We start from the raw sequence: 17,477 nt of genomic DNA, 5'->3' as shown, positions 1-17,477 counted from the left end.
TTATCATTAGTTTATGTACAGTCGAAGACCTTGTCATCGTTAAATTATTCTTACACAGGCTGAGGTTTCAAATTTGCAAGCGTGACATAAAATATGCCTTCCTTTACTTTCGAATCGTAAACCTAATTAAGCGAGCTTCTAAGGCGTAGCAGTACCCGTATCATCAGCGGAAAATTAATCGATAAAGTTGATAAAGCAGATTTGCAAATAAAAACCGCACGTGTCACGTCCGAAAATGGATAAACAAAAAACGGTGAACGAAAAGACGCGGGTGGTCCACCTACAGACTGATCACCGAAGCTTAAATGAAATTTGTAAGCCTCGAAAAATAAGGCATTCTTAAGCGCTTTTCATTGTCTCAAAACGCGTCGTTTGGAGGAGGAGGAGGAGAGACGTCAAAAAAACACGACAGTCATTGTTTCCTCTGTTTATTTCGCATTAGTCGCACACAACAATAATTTCGCGCCAAGTAATTAGATACTTGGATGTCATTAACAAGGATTGTGGCCTTTACCGAGAGATGCTAATGAAACAAACTTTGGCCGATTTCCCCCAAGACAAGAATGAAGACCCCCATTCACGTCGGGGTTTGGTCCGCCTCGTTTATTTAAGTAAGTGTCGCTGCCAGGAATAATGAGTCGCCGAAAGGGAAGGGGTCTTATAGACTGCTAGAAGCTTGACACTCCAGCACACGCCACCGACAGAACCAACAGCAATATGTTGATTCGAACGCCTAAGTACACTCCGACCACTTAAGAAGGAAACGTTTCGAGGTTGCGGCGGTAGGCTAGCCTAACAAATGACTGGACTGAATATTGATCAACGTTAGAGTGTGTGCGCGTTTCCATAAGCCAGAGAGTAAAGCTGCCCGGCGCGTCTCAAATTTGAGACCAAACACGAGTTTGAGACAGAGTCCTTAAAAAATTTTGCTAATCGAGACGAGACCATGGTTTTGCAATTTACGAACTTAAGCTGAATTGACGCAAATATATTATCACTTTTTGGGACGAAATCAAATCGTATATTTGGCCTATTTGAAAACCAGAGTAAGAATTTCTCGAGGCGAGACTGAGTTGAGGTGGGCACTATTGCCAAAAAAATTATTATTTTTATGTTTTGTGTTGCTCATACTTGGAAAACTACTTTTTGTATATTTTCCGTAAGGGAAATGGCCTAACGTCAAATTCTCTAATTTCAGATAGGTCGAAAACGAGGTCTTCTATATCATTTTGAATACAGTTAGAACATTTCTTAGCTATGAGCTCTCTTAAAAATAGGACACGATTTTAATTTCACTTTCTGAACGGAGTATGATTCCAGCCCTCAAAATTTTGTTTGATACCAAGAATGTTGAGACTATGGGACGAAAGGGGGGGAGGGGAAAACGTCACCGACATGCACTTCAATGGCGTCGGACCACGTCAGTTTTAGGAAACCAATGAGGTGCCTTCCAATTTTGATGGACGTAACGGGAACAGCATACTGGTAGACCTTGGGGTGGATCGGGAGCAAAGCTAAGTCGCTAAGTATAAACAAATACGATTCAAGGCAAAACCTTTTTCAGGGGCGCGCAGTCGACGGGTGTTCCCGGCTTCTCTCCAAGATAGAGTGCGCCTCCAGAGTATCAGCCGCGACGACAGTAAGGCATTTAAACCCTGTTTTTCTTCAATCGCGGTTTGGCAGTGACAAAGCGCTTCTCTCATTATTTCGCTTCGTTTTCAGATTGGGCTGTCTCGCGCACGTCATCTCCGAGAAAACGCGCTTCGACAACGGCTTTGGACCCTTTCCGCGACTGGCGTGCGCTTTCGCCTTCCACTGTTTACCATTAATCATATGGAAATTTATCTTATTATTATGGAAATGTTCATCGACTGATGACCGTAACGGGGCGAGCCGCTGCAACGAGAATGGAGAGGTCAACGAAATAAACTTTATAACTAGAAGCAAACTACTCGATCTATCGCGGACAATTGATTCTCGAAATATTTGGTCAACACGCGACGTAAATGTCTTGATGGTATTAATTTTGTAAGTGCGTCTTTCGTTCATTGATTTTTCCATTTTAATACGCGTAGAAAATAAATAAATGCCGCTGTAATATTGTTTCGACGAATGAACCCGAAGAAGAGATCAATAGATTTACGTGCGCTGGCCACATTTACGAATATAATGAAACATTTAACTGTTTGAACAAAAATACGTCTTTTTCCGCCATTTACAGTATTGACGCGAGCGAAGCACGTACTGGTCGAATCACTGTAGGTGCTTATTGGGCAATATGAAAACTCATTTTGGACTATAAATATATTTCGCTAATTGGATAAATTGAATAAAATCAAGGTCTTCTATATCGAAGTTAAAGGGCAAGGGTTAAGGTTATTTCAAATTAAAAACGGTCTATCTTAACCATTGTCCATTTACATGTAAAATTTTGACCGTTATGTGTTAAATTAGTGTTTCAGATAGTTTTTTTTTTCTGAAATGGGAAGAAGCGTACATTCACAACACTTTCTACAGGGTGTTTCAAAAGGTTTTGCAAAAATTTTAAGGAGTTGTAGGGGTGAGTTGAGAAGTATGCCTGTTTATTTCCCATTTTCCTACGATGAGTTAGAAGAGCGCCAGAGAGCTTCAAAGTGTGGCCTACCAGCCCCTGGAAGTAGGCTGCAACAAGCGCAAAACCAAGCAGCAAGGAAATGCGAACATTAAGGTTTGGGTTCGCGTGATAGGTAATAAAGGACTTTGCGAACTAATCGAGGTAACCAGCGTAAAAAAAAGTAATCTAAAACGGTATTTAAAGTCCCTGCTGCTGGTTTTGCGCTTTTGGAAGCCTACTTCCAGGGGCTAGTAGGCCACACTTTGAAGCTCTCTGGCGCTCTTTTAACTCATCGTAGGAAAATGAGGAAAAAACAGGCATACTTCTCAACTCACCCCCTACAACAGTACTCCTTAAAATGTTTGCTTTACCTTTTGAAACACCATGTATATAAAATGTTTAGAATTAATTGATTTACAATTGTTAGAAAGACCAAAGATAATATAGAACTCCGTACCCTGGATTCTAATTCAAGATCTTTCAGATTGACGGTTTTGTAACGAAAGCGATTACCCACTTCCGTCACGTGACCTTCGAAAAATCGGCCTCCGTCGGTTTTTGTAGGGCGCTATCTATAGTTGGTTACCGTGGTAACTACTGACCTAATTTTTTCGGAGTTCTGTCAGGAAGTGAGTAAATGTTATTGACTACGTGCGAAGCAGTCATTTAGCGTGTAGGGTACGAGATTTATATTAGCTTTGGAAAGACTATTTTGAAAAGATTTTCAGCCTCTTTAATTTAATGAAATCAAATTGGCGCGATATCTCACTGGTTCCTAGGCAAGTTAAGTTTTTCCACGCCTCTTAGGCCATAATGCCACTGGATTGTCTAAACAGCCCTTTCCCCAAGTATAAATAAATATGTTCTTGATAGGATCATTACTTTTACAGTTCCACTTCGGGGAATATTTATAAAAGATATAAATTTATAAAAGACTTCAACTTCATGGAGATTTAAAAAATTCTTTTTCTACTAGTAAATAAATGATTTAAATCTCCACGAAGTTTCAAGCTTTAATAAATGTATACCATTTACAATATTAATATTAATATAAATATATGGCTCTTGGAACCGGCGAAATAACATGTTTCAAGCGAACAACACTATCAGAGGATATGGAGACTAACACAATTATCGTAAAAAATTACTTCTGATAATATATATTAATATATATATGAAAAGCAGTAGCCATAAACCACCTTCTAGCATGAGACATATGGTTGAATCAATTCCCAGTAGTAAGTACGAATTCCCGAAATCAATGATATATTTACCAACTAGTCCACCAATGACGAGATCCGTTTTTCCTTGCTGGATACCCGCTAGTGCGGCGAAAATATCAGGAGCACCATTTCCAAACGCCAGTAACGTTACACCCTTTTTTTAGGAAAAATATCGTTAAGGAAAAGGTTTCGAATTCAGACATTCGATCATAAATATTAAAATATAATTTGAGATGGAAAACGTGATTGAAATACCTTTCACAGAATAAATCACAGTAAACAATTAACGCGTAATTCGTTTGTGCTAATATAATTAACAACTTTACCTAATATTATGATTACGCAGTTTATTAGCGATAATGTACCAAAGCTCTTAATTTAACTTACAAGGAGACGACCCGAGGTGTAACGCACCGATTTTGTTCAAACTCGGGGGTTTGGTAGACCTTCATGTTACTTGAAACACCCTAAAGGGAAATGTCTCCATACAGGCAACCGTTTTGCCATGGCAACCAAAAATGTTTTTGACAACACAAATAGGAAATTTTCCCATTGAATATAACATGGGAATTTGACCAATTTTGAGGGTACCCTCTGTAAAAATTTTAATCAAATTCGAACTTTTTCATTATTTTTTTATTTATATTTTCTATTTTTAGCATTTTAAAAAATTTAAATTTGGTCAGATTTCCATGTTATTTTCAATGGGAAAATTTCCATTTTGTGAACGTTGTCAAAAATATTTTTGGTTACCATGGCAAAACGGTTGCCTATGGAGACATTTCCCTTTAGGGATTTTCAAGTTACATGAAGGTCTACCAAACCCCCGAGTTTGAACCAAATCGGTGTGTTACACCTCCGGTTGCCTCCTTGTTAGTAACATTTTCAGCAAATCATTTTCACTGTACTAATTAACAACTTTACCTAATATTTCAACGTGCAATTAAATTAGCTTAATAGCCGATTCTACGGAAATTGCATTCCTTAACCATAAATATTTTGGCAATCCGCAAATTAATAGAAAAGAAATCTAATAATAAGATAATTTGTTCTGTGGAACCCGGAAATAACGTGGAAAAGAGGTTTGGCAGGGGCCAAGGAGGATGGAGAAGAACGCCACAAGAGCGCGCTCCGATCGATTCGGGATAAAATGCGAGTCAAATAAAGGATACGGCAACATTCTGGGAAAGCTTCAAATTCTTGGAGATAACAAACAGAGCCGGGCACAAGCTGCGAAAGAGAGAGAAACGAATTTATATTTTTCAGATAGGAACGCTGATATCAGCTAATTTCAGTCGTGTGCTCAGAAGGGGAGACCGAAGCGGGAATGATTTATCGCTTTAAAACTTACAATTCATTTGCCGTCACGCCCAGACCCACGAAGAGAACTAACAGCCAGGCGATCTGAAATTCACGAAAAAAATCGTCAATAAAACGAAGCTTGTTCGCTACTAGTTAAGCGGCTTGATTGGACCTACAATTTGTACCTCTGCTGCTCTTATTAATATTATTGATTGGATCTAATAAACGAAATTAAACCTTTTTGGAAAGGTGGTCTGCGATGGACGTTTCAAACGGAGGGTATCCGAAAACAATTTGATATAATTTCCAATTGAACAAGATTATAATTTGGTCATAAGTTTTAATAAAACAACGCTACGTAACCAATAAGTAACTAAACTTTCGAATTAAGAGTTCTCAGCTTTTCATTGGGTTTGCAGTTCTATTTTTATTTATAAATCAGGGGGTTTAAATCGATTTGCAATAGGTTTTCTAGGTTGTTGTTAATACTAACACTAGGTTTCTAGGTTGTGGTTAATACTAACACTAGTTTTTCTAGGTTGTCGTTAATACTAGCACTATATTTCCTAGGTTGTCGTTAATACTAACACTAGATTTCTTAGGTTGTGGTTAATACTAACACTAAATATCCTAGGTTGTTGTTAATACTAACACTAGATTTCCTAGGTTGTGGTTAATACTAACACTAAATATCCTAGGTTGTGGTTAATACTAACACTAGATTTCCTAGGTTGTGGTTAATACTAACACTAAATATCCTAGGTTGTGGTTAATACTAACACTAGATTTCCTAGGTTGTGGTTAATACTAACACTAAATATCCTAGGTTGTTGTTAATACTAACACTAAATATCCTAGGTTGTTGTTAATACTAACACTAAATATCCTAGGTTGTTGTTAATACTAACACTAAATATCCTAGGTTGTTGTTAATACTAACACTAAATATCCTAGGTTGTTGTTAATACTAACACTAAATATCCTAGGTTGTTGTTAATACTAACACTAAATATCCTAGGTTGTTGTTAATACTAACACTAAATATCCTAGGTTGTTGTTAATACTAACACTATATTTCCTAGGTTGTTGTTAATACTAACACTAGATTTCCTAGGTTGTTGTTAATACTAACACTAGATTTCCTAGGTTGTTGTTAATACTAACACTAAATATCCTAGGTTGTTGTTAATACTAACACTAGATTTCCTAGGTTGTTGTTAATTCTAACACGGTTTCTAGGTTGTGGTTAATACTAACACTAGGTTTCCAGGTTGTGGTTAATACTAACACTAGGTTTCCTAGGTTGTTGTTAATACTAACACTAGATTTCCTAGGTTGTTGTTAATACTAACACTAGATTTCCTAGGTTGTTGTTAATACTAACACTAGATTTCCTAGGATGTTGTTAATACTAACACTAGATTTCCTAGGATGTTGTTAATACTAACACTAGATTTCCTAGGATGTTGTTAATACTAACACTAGATTTCCTAGGATGTTGTTAATACTAACACTAGATTTCCTAGGATGTTGTTAATACTAACACTAGATTTCCTAGGATGTTGTTAATACTAACACTAGATTTCCTAGGTTGTTGTTAATACTAACACTAGATTTCCTAGGTTGTTGTTAATACGACCACTAGGTTTTATAGGTTGTTGTTAATACTACCACTAGGTTTTATAGGTTGTTAATACTACCACTAGGTTTCTAGATTGTTGTTAATACTAAAACTAGATTTCCTAGGTTATTGTTAATACTAATACTAGGTTTCTAGGTTGTTGTTAATACTAACACCAGGTTTCTAGATTGTTGTTAATACTAACACTAGATTTCCTAGGTTGTTGTTACTACGACCACTAGGTTTTATAGGTTGTTGTTAATACTACCACTAGGTTTTATAGGTTGTTGTTAATACTACCACTAGGTTTCTAGATTGTTGTTAATACTAACACTAGATTTCCTAGGTTGTTGTTAATACTACCACTAGGTTTTCTAGGCTGTTGTTGATACTAACACTAGATTTTCTAGGTTGTCGTTAGTAATAATAATAATCAATAATCAGCTAGGCTAATACCCAAGACACCACCCTAGGCCCAAGTCATCTAGCGACTTTTAATGCCATTAGTTCCGGTGACCGAGTTAGCACTATGTTAAAGAAAGCTATATATGCTGAAATGAAAATTTAGTCGAAACCATAGTCGACTTACTCCAAGGCCTACTGCTTTCATACTTCCTCCTGGTCCAAAAGAGCAGTACATATAGCCGACATAGTCCACGTAGCCGATATCACTTTGGCAGTCAGCCTGAGTGCGAATAAATTCGCATTGATCGGAATAGTTGACAGAGTTGACATCTCGACACTACGGAAAATGAGAAAGAAAATGACTTTAAAAACAATCGTAATGAAATACATCAATAATATTTAAAAGGTTATTGAAATTTCCCAATATCGAGCTTCGGACAAAGGCTTTTAACCTAAATTTAAAGGAAATCAAAGTTATTTAACGGGTTGAGGCAGCAACAGAAAAAGGCAAGAAAACGTGAACGAGGAACTTGTACACACAAAGGTACATCTACATGTTTTGTTTAAATTTCTCTAATTTTTAAAATCAATGTTAGTGTTTTAAGCGCTGAAAATTAACGATTTTCGACCATTATATATTTAAAAACTGCAAGTTGAGCTAATAATATAATCGTCCGAAAAAAGTATTTTGAACTTCTCACTGATATTAAGCAGCTAAAGAAACGGGGTTTTTACAAAATAATTCATTAATTATAAAATAACCACCAACCAATATTATTTTCGGAATACTAATGTTCATTTACAAGATTTCGTTCGAGGAAAACATTATAGGAAGTATTTCAAAGACGTCTCCATTTAGCCGAATTAAATGACTGTTCGTTAAATCTCACTGATTCAAGATTCAAAGGAGCTTCAACGGGTCGAAGTACCGATCTGATCAGCGTTTCATTCGCTTCATTTCAAATGAAGAATGTACAAATTAAATGACGCCTTTTAATCGGCATTCAAATGAAACTTCGATACGAAATGACAAAAAAGTGTCGAGTTTCTGTTATTACATTTACTTTTTTAAATAAAGTACAGTTTTAACATTGTAGGAAGCTATTTAATCAAATTCCAATAGTTCCAGTTAATTTCCTTTCGAGTAGACTAGCGACTAACATTGACTGTCTGAGTGAACTCCAATTTAACACGGTGTAGTAGCTTCCACTACGGTTGACAAGCTTTAATCTTTGTTTCGCCTCAAACCACATAACTTTTTATCGCTCACCTACAAGTAACTGAAGTGGCGTTTTTGGATAATTCATCCTATGTTCCTCTAGACACAATATCAGAATGTTCTATTAGTATTCCATTTATAATAAGTCGTACATTTTGAAAAATATTATATTTATGTTGTTCACCTTAGCTTTATACTAAAATGATAGTACCCGAATTTAATCGCTTGTTCAAAATGGTGACCTTCACATCTTGGCTCGAAATTAAGTCTATTAATTGAGCTTTAGATGAAGTGACCCAAGGAGGGACTTTTTAAAAGCGGTCACCGATTAGATGGCGGCACTAAGTACTAGGGCGGTTAAGTTATTTCCACCAATGGGAAAACAAGTCCAGTGAAAAACGTAACCTTTCACCCGATTTCTCATTGGTGAAAAAAGGTTAAATCCCCTAGTACTTGGTGGCACCTAGGAGCAACAAACACAAGGAGAACGCAGCTAGCCTATAAACACGCTAAAGCCGGGTTGTGTACGAATATCATTGGACGAGCGTCACGAGCCTTTACGATGAACGTTTTACGGGCGGGGGGAAGACAATTTCCGAATTTTCCCCTTTCGACGGCAGCAGGCGCTAAAGCGTCTAACCAATGAAAAATGTACACAAGAAAATCCACGACTTTTGACGGGTTGCGTTCTCCTTGTGTGGGGTGTTGTGTTTGTTGCTCCTAGGTGGCACCATCTAATTGGTGGCTGCTATTGAAAATGTGCCTAATTGCCGCCCACTATATCTTACGTAGAGGCTTCTTGGAAATAATTTCCAACCTACTGCCAAATAAGTAATTACTGCACTTTTATTAAAATTAAACATTGTAGAATGTAATTTGGTAAACACCAACGAGATTAGCTTACGCAAAGATGAAATAATATAATTTTGATAATATGAACATATAACGAACGAAAGTTTTATTTTTATATAAAAAAAGTCTGGTTTCGATTTACTTGTCATTAATTCCGGTATAATTAAAGTCAAAAATAATAGTATTAAATGAATTATAACAACACATTCACAGCAAATGATAAGTTGTATTCGCAATATTTTTGCACCGGAAACTAATTTTCTTGGATTAGTTCCCGGTGCAAAAATATTGCGAATACAACAACTTATCATTTGCTGTGAATGTGTTGTTATAATTCATTTAATACTATTATTTTTGACTTTAATTATACCGGAATTAATGACAAGTAAATCGAAACCAGCAAGCTACGAGAATAACAAAGAATTTCCAAACATTCGAGTACCGTTCTTCAATCTGTAAATGGATCTAAATACAATTCCTTGCAGTAAACAACAGAGTGAAAATAAATAAAAATGTGTGTTAAATATTTGCCGAGCTATTTCCGTGTTTTCGAACCATTTAACATGTTGTTATCGATCTAAAATTTGTTTTTACTTCACAGTGTCAAAGACATGCCCGTGAATATTAATTTTCTTTGTTTCTCTTGGTAGGCCTAATATAATTGTAGAAATATTTTCCAAATCAGATGTTCAATTAATTTGAACCGAGGATGCCCAAATGGGCAACCTTTAGCAAATTGGTACATCGGAAAAAATATAATAAAAACTAAACTTTAATAAACAGGGTGATCTCGACCTTTGAAATGTCGATCTTTCGGATTTTAAATTTGTGCACATCTGATTTAAACTATAAATTATATTTATTTAATAGAAATAAACGGAAAATAATTAAAAACTAACAATATTTATCAAAAAATTGTTTAGTTTCGGGTTTTAGATTAAAAGACGATTTAAATACATAAATGCTGGTGAAAGCCTTAATATTTGAGTTCAGGTTTTCTTAAAAGTTAGGTTGAAGGTCAAGGATAGCTTTGCGTCGTGGCAAAATACGTTCCACGCCGTTTCCGTCAGCTCTTTCTCGGACCACAATAACCGAGACAATAACGTTGTTTCCTTATCTCCCGTATTGTTAAAAACGTTATTTTCTCATCTCTATTTATAAGAATAAAGTTATTTTCTCATCCCTATTTATAAGAATAAAGTTATTTTCTCATCCCTTTTTATAATAATCAAGATTTTTTTCTAATTCCTATTAATAACGTTATTCCTTAATCCATATTCTTATTAATCACCTTATGTCCATATCCCTCTTACTATTAATTATGATATTTACTGATCCCTCCCATTAATAATGTTATTTCCTTGTAGCTCACATTAATAATGTTATTTTCTGATCCCTCCCATTAATAATGTTATTTCCTTGTAGCTCACATTAATAATGTTATTTTCTGATCCCTTCCCTTAATAAAGTTATTTCCTGATCCATCCCATTAATGACGTTATTTCCTGATCCATCCCATTAATAATGCTATTTCCTGGTCACTTCCATTAATAACGATATTTCCTGATCCCTACAATTAATAATGTTATTTCCTGATCCCTCCAATTAATAATGTTATTTCCTGATCTCAACAATTAATAATGTTATTTCCTGATCCCTCCAATTAATAATAATATTTCTTGATCCCTCCAATTAATAATGTTATTTCTTGATCCCTCCAATTAATGTTATTTCTTTATAGTTCTTACTATTAATAATGTTATTTCCTTAAAGTTCTTACTATTAATAATGTTATTTCCTTAAAGTTCTTACTATTAATAATGCTATTTCCTGATCCTTCCAATTAATGTTATTTCATTATAGTTCTTACTATTACTAATGTTATTCACTTATAGTTCTTACTATTACTAATGTTATTCACTTATAGTTCTTACTATTGATAATGTTATTTCCTTAAAGTTCTCACTATTAATAATGTTATTCACTTATAGTTCTTACTATTACTAATGTTATTCACTTATAGTTCTTACTATTGATAATGTTATTTCCTTAAAGTTATCAGTATTAATAATGTTATTTCCTGATCACTCCCGTTAATAATGTTATTTCCTGATCACTCCCGTTAATAATGTTATTTCCTGATCACTCACGTTAATAATGTTATTTCCTGATCACTCACGTTAATAATGTTATTTCCTTGTAGCTTACATTAATAATTTTATTTCTTTAAAGTTCTTACTATTAATAATGTTATTTCTTTAAAGTTCGTACTATTAATAATGTTATTTCTTTAAAGTTCGTACTATTAATAATGTTATTTCTTTAAAGTTCGTACTATTAATAATGTTATTTCTTTAAAGTTCTTACTATTAATAATGTTATTTCCTTAAAGTTCTTACTATTAATAATGTTATTTCCTTCAAGTTCTTACTATTAATAATGTTATTTCCTGGTCACTCCCTTTAAAAAATGCTATTTCCTGGTCACTACCGTTAATAATGTTATTTCCTGGTCACTCCCGTTAATACTGTTATTTCCTGGTCACTCCCGTTAATAATGTTATTTCCTTGTAGCTTACATTAATAATGTTATTTCTTTAAAGTTCTTACTATTAATAATGTTATTTCTTTAAAGTTCGTACTATTAATAATGTTATTTCTTTAAAGTTCGTACTATTAATAATGTTATTTCTTTAAAGTTCTTACTATTAATAATGTTATTTCTTTAAAGTTCTTACTATTAATAATGTTATTTCTTTAAAGTTCTTACTATTAATAATGTTATTTCTTTAAAGTTCGTACTATTAATAATGTTATTTCTTTAAAGTTCGTACTATTAATAATGTTATTTCTTTAAAGTTCTTACTATTAATAATGTTATTTCTTTAAAGTTCTTACTATTAATAATGTTATTTCTTTAAAGTTCTTACTATTAATAATGTTATTTCCTTCAAGTTCTTACTATTAATAATGTTATTTCCTTAAAGTTCTTACTATTAATAATGTTATTTCCTTCAAGTTCTTACTATTAATAATGTTATTTCCTGGTCACTCCTTTTAAAAATGCTATTTCCTGGTCACTCCCGTTAATAATGTTATTTCCTTGTAGCTTACATTAATAATGTTATTTCTTTAAAGTTCTTACTATTAATAATGTTATTTCTTTAAAGTTCGTACTATTAATAATGTTATTTCTTTAAAGTTCGTACTATTAATAATGTTATTTCTTTAAAGTTCGTACTATTAATAATGTTATTTCTTTAAAGTTCTTACTATTAATAATGTTATTTCTTTAAAGTTCTTACTATTAATAATGTTATTTCTTTAAAGTTCTTACTATTAATAATGTTATTTCCTTCAAGTTCTTACTATTAATAATGTTATTTCCTTCAAGTTCTTACTATTAATAATGTTATTTCCTTCAAGTTCTTACTATTAATAATGCTATTTCCTGGTCACTCCCGTTAATAATGTTATTTCCTGATCACTCCCGTTAATAATGTTATTTCCTTGTAGCTTACATTAATAATGTTATTTCCTGATCCCTCCTCCCTTGAATTATGTTATTTCCTGATCCCTCCCTTTAATAATGTTATTTCCTGATCCCTCCCTTTAATAATGTTATTTCCTGATCCCTCCCTTTAATAATGTTATTTCCTGATCCCTCCCTTTAATAATGTTATTTCCTTAGTATAAATGCATAAACTGTTAGCGTCTTTTATTGGAACAGAATAAAATTGACGACAACAGCGAGATTATGCGCGGCTAGTTTAATTTGCTGAAGGCGAGTCTTTCGCTTTGATTTCGCGTAACGATTTCGTTTATACGAATCAATGGCAGGTATTTGAAGCTAAATATTACGAAATCGATCTTTGTGTAGCAGCGTCTTTCTGTGAATCTCGGATTATTTAGTATAGAGAGAACTCGAATCGATTACGTGAAATGAACCGATAAAATAATTTTTGTCCCCTTCCCCACCCTCCGCTATTCAATACGTAACCCAAAAACGAAAGCCACCTGTACCGTATCGCGGCTTTTGCCTTGAATTCGTCCGGTCTCCGCCAGGGCTCGCGACAGTCTGCTCGTCGCATCCTCCCCCCCCCCTCTCCCCTCTTTTATCGACTTGCCAAGTCAAATAAAGATTAAAGATACCTTCGCTCTTCACGTTTCATTTCGTTCGGCCGTCGCGCGGTGTTACCGCCATCTAGCGTGTACGGAGCTACTTAAGATTAATAGCCTGACGTTACATTATCCTGCCGGAAATATATAAGAGCCCACGAAGAAAAAAGAAAAGCGTATTAGAGCTAAAATGTACGAACATTAGCCGTGTTAATGAAAAGAAGTTAGGCCTATCTCTAAAAAGACGTGAGGCCTCGGCCAATAACTTCGAATCCCGGGTCGACGGAGAACTGATCTCGGCAGATTGCGCGAAGGGGGGGGGGGCAAACCTCAAAGGACCTGAGCCATCCGATTCCTTTAACACAAAGGGTATTAAATAAAAGATTTCGGGCCTTGTACTACGTACCTAGTAATATTTCAAATGGGTTTTCGTCTACGACGGTGTGTAATCACGAAATGCCCGAAGGTTTTATATATTAACGGTGTTTACCTTCGTTGTTTTTCCGATCGCGTATCAGCGTTTACTTATCGAACTAGGTCACCGTGATATTTCTAAGTACCTGATTGAAAGAGAACCCTTTTAATGTCCGAAAAAAAGGCCAAGGGTATTAGCCAATATTAAATATTAATTTGATCTAAATTTAACCGAACATTTATCAGGGATAAAAAACTCATTTATTTGATTAGGATTTTCAAAGACTTCATTAAAGCGCTGACGTTTCTTAGCACGACGTTGAAAGACTAATAAATATATAACTTAACGCGATCTCTTTGATGACGGTTCTTGTTACACCATCTGGACAGAGGATGGCGCCACTAAATATCTGTAGGATTGACGTTTTTAATTTAATAAAGCTGAGTGACGTATGCGCATAGAATCCTTATACGTCAAAGGCAGTGTACAAATCAATAATGTAGTGTGACGCTATCGTAGTGGAATCCATCAAGGGCCATTAAAATTAAGCATTTACCTTCGCGGGTTCGGCGCGGATTCCGTTGGGATGTGTACTCTTCATCACAGCGCAAAAGCTACTAGGGTTATTCAAAATTCTTTCTTCATAACTCAAAATGCAAAATACTCTCTCCATAACTCAAAATGCCAAATGTAAAATGCAAAATTCTTTCTACATAACTTAAAATACAAAATACAAAATACATTTTGAAATGTGGTTTTTCTAAATGTAAAATGTAAAATTGTTTTTGCAGCTCAAAATAAAAATACAAAATGCAAAATGTTTTTACAAATGCACAATTAGTTTGTAATTATTAATAAATAATTAATTACTAATTAATTATTTTCATTAATTAGTAATTAATAACAATTACGTAGATTTTTCAAAAGCATCCTCGCAGCCAGCGTGGGAAATAAAGCGGTGGCACTGTACGAATGTTCGTCTGCTTCTGAATAAGTGAGTAACTGAGTATCGCCATCTAGGATTACTTGGGAGTAAATAGCAGACGAACTTTCTCTACAAGAGCTGTGATGATGGTACCAGAGTAAAAGTTTTTTTTTAAATAGAGCTAATACCCAAGGCACCACCTTCGACCACATAAGCAATGTTGCTTGTGCGTGATCAAGTAACAGGTGGCCGGGTTACAATGCGTAGGAGGGTGGTGGCAAAAAGCAATTTGAAAATGTTTTTCCACATATCAAACCCACAAAATGCAAAATGTAAAAAAGTTTCCTACAAACCCAAAATGCAAAATTTAACTGCAAAATACTCTTTCCATCTCAAAATGCATTTTGAACAACCCTGAAAGCTACCACTTTAAATATCTTTGCATAAAGATGTAAATCTTTAAAATACACTGCGTAGGAATTGACCTATTGTTAATCATATTTTGCCGATAGTATTAGAAAATCAATATATGACGATTTGCACCTAGCACGTGTTTCGAAAAATCAACGGGAGTCTGCGTATAGGTACATGTTTCAAGTAAGTAACATTAGCAAGATAGCTATATGAATACTTCTAGAAGATTTAATTACACTAACAGCCAATGTATTTCTGAAGTTTTCTGTTGCAATAGCTACCAAATGCCGTTCTACACAATTAAAAATGCAATTTTTATCAAACTTTGCACTACATGGTACTATAAACTAATGGTTCTACCCAGAAATTAAATTATTTTCTATTAACATTTCAAACGCATGATATTGAACGTGATAGTAACTAATTGCATCATTGAAAACTATTTATCGATATCAATTGCTCGATTTCCTGCAATTCTATTTAACGTCCGTGATATCTTGCGAATGGGGTTGTATCTCATCATAAACTTACATGACTTTAACTTTGACCCTAACTTGGACCTTAAATTATTCGAAACTGCCTTAAGGTGTCATATTCATAACCTAGATGTTTCATAATTAATTTTTTCAAATTTTCCGTGCTCTTAAAACGTTATTTTTACTATAGATCCCACGATATATTTATTAATCAACAAAAATTTAAATTTAAAGAAATACATTTTTTTTAAATAAATCATTTGTCTTGAAAGTACACAACTTTAGTAACTGAATGATTATAGTATCTCATACGTGGTATTTAAAAATTTAGAGACGCTTGGTAAATATCTAATATTTTTTGTTGGGCATAAAACTGCTAATCGAAGATAAGAACAATAAATGTTAATAAAAAATAATAACACTTTATTATTCGTCAGTACACTTAGGCTACACTTTGACGTCATCTTCGATAATATCTTTACTCTTTGCTCTAACACAAATAATTTCCGTCGAATTGATTTATCGAAAAACGCGCTAAGCTCGGATTTAAGATAATATTCAATAACCATCGATAACATCACAGAACCTGTGTTGTCTCGTAGCAAAACCTAGTAAACGCCAATTTTGAAAATTGCGAGTTAGTGTTAAATTCAAGTATAAATGCGAATTTACTAAAAAAATGAACACTAAAAATACACTCCACGATACCAGTAAGTTCTACTTACAATTCTATAAGAAGTAATGTAATTTTATGTGGGATGGGGGAGTAGTTAGCACTTTTACCGCGTCGCAGCAAGTCTGAGCAAGATCCCAGCTTGTGGCGCTGCGAAAAACTCGGAAAAACTCCATCCGCGTAGGGGTTAAGGGGGAAGTACAGTGGCCATTGTCTACTTTCGCGCTATTTCAAGCTGAACTCTTTTAATTTTGTATTTTAACTTATAAAATTAATATTTAAGTGTATAACAACTTCTTTTTTAGTGTTGACAATTTTAAATTTTAAAGTAATTAAGTTATTACGTTTTAATTCGGATCCCCGGAGCTAAACAAGTTGGGCAAGCGCCCAAGCTACCTTTAGTTAGGACCTTATATCTCGTTAACTATTAATATTATTATTATTATTATTATTATTTTAAGCACTAGAGAAAGGTTCAGCCTAATAAGAAAAATTTAATTAAAGTATGTAATTGTTAAAACAGAAACGTTCAGCTTGAACGAAAAAGAGGCTTTTACTGTATTCTTCCCCCTTAACGGTAATAGTGAGTGTAGGGCAGCGGTTCCCAAAAGGTGTTCCGCGGAACCCTGGGGTTCCGTAAAAGGGTCACAGAGGTTCCGCCAGAATTCGCAGCGCGGCCATCTTTGTTTGTGTCAAGAGTTTAAGATGAGTAAAAAAAATGAGTTGGGGTTCCGCCCGAATTAGGTGGATAATTTAGGGTTCCATAGCAAAATAAAATTGGGAACCGCTGGTGTAGGGAGCTGTTGGCTCGCGTTGTATGAAGGGCTTGCTAACACCCTCCTACGCAATTTAACCCGGCCACCTGGGAAAAAGGCATTAAACGTCGCCAGATGACTTGGGCCTAAAATTAAAAACCTAACTATTTCGAAATTAAGAAATGGCGTTTACTAGAGCCACGTTCACACTAGAGCCTAAAACCCAGTTTAGGTCGGTTTGAATGCCAGTTTTGTCCGCCGACGATAATTCTTGGTTCACACGTGCGAAATCTATTCAGCCCGGTTCGCTTATAGCCAAGGCTTAACGCCATTTCAAATTATGACTAGAATTTTGAAAATACTAAAATGTATCCCAAAACAATTAGTTAATCATGTTTACTATACATACAGTAATATTATTGGACATTATTTAGAATTTTATTCCCATTATTTTGGAAAATACAAGCAATTTGACTTCCCCGCCTT

At 34.5% G+C, this 17,477-nt stretch overlaps 1 protein-coding gene across 3 annotated transcripts in view; it reads right to left on the bottom strand.

Moving 5' to 3' along the window:
* The window catches only part of LOC149960224 (mitochondrial sodium/calcium exchanger protein-like), a 51,322-nt gene that overhangs the window by 23,419 nt on the left and 10,426 nt on the right, over positions 1 to 17,477 (bottom strand). For all 3 annotated transcript variants that reach the window (XM_090166602.1, XM_090166603.1, XM_090166601.1), the window contains 4 exons: positions 7,329 to 7,481; positions 5,168 to 5,220; positions 4,989 to 5,046; positions 3,868 to 3,970 (listed from right to left, as the gene is read on the bottom strand). In XM_090166602.1, coding sequence (XP_090022728.1) covers positions 3,868 to 3,970; positions 4,989 to 5,046; positions 5,168 to 5,220; positions 7,329 to 7,481 — 367 coding nt within the window. The remainder of the gene's footprint in view (positions 1 to 3,867; positions 3,971 to 4,988; positions 5,047 to 5,167; positions 5,221 to 7,328; positions 7,482 to 17,477) is intronic.

This window comes from Leiobunum rupestre, chromosome 2 (assembly GCF_980474605.1).
Source record: "Leiobunum rupestre chromosome 2, qqLeiRupe1.1.hap1, whole genome shotgun sequence".
NCBI classification, from domain to species: domain Eukaryota; kingdom Metazoa; phylum Arthropoda; class Arachnida; order Opiliones; family Sclerosomatidae; genus Leiobunum; species Leiobunum rupestre.
This window is presented reverse-complemented; position numbering and strand designations above follow the sequence as displayed.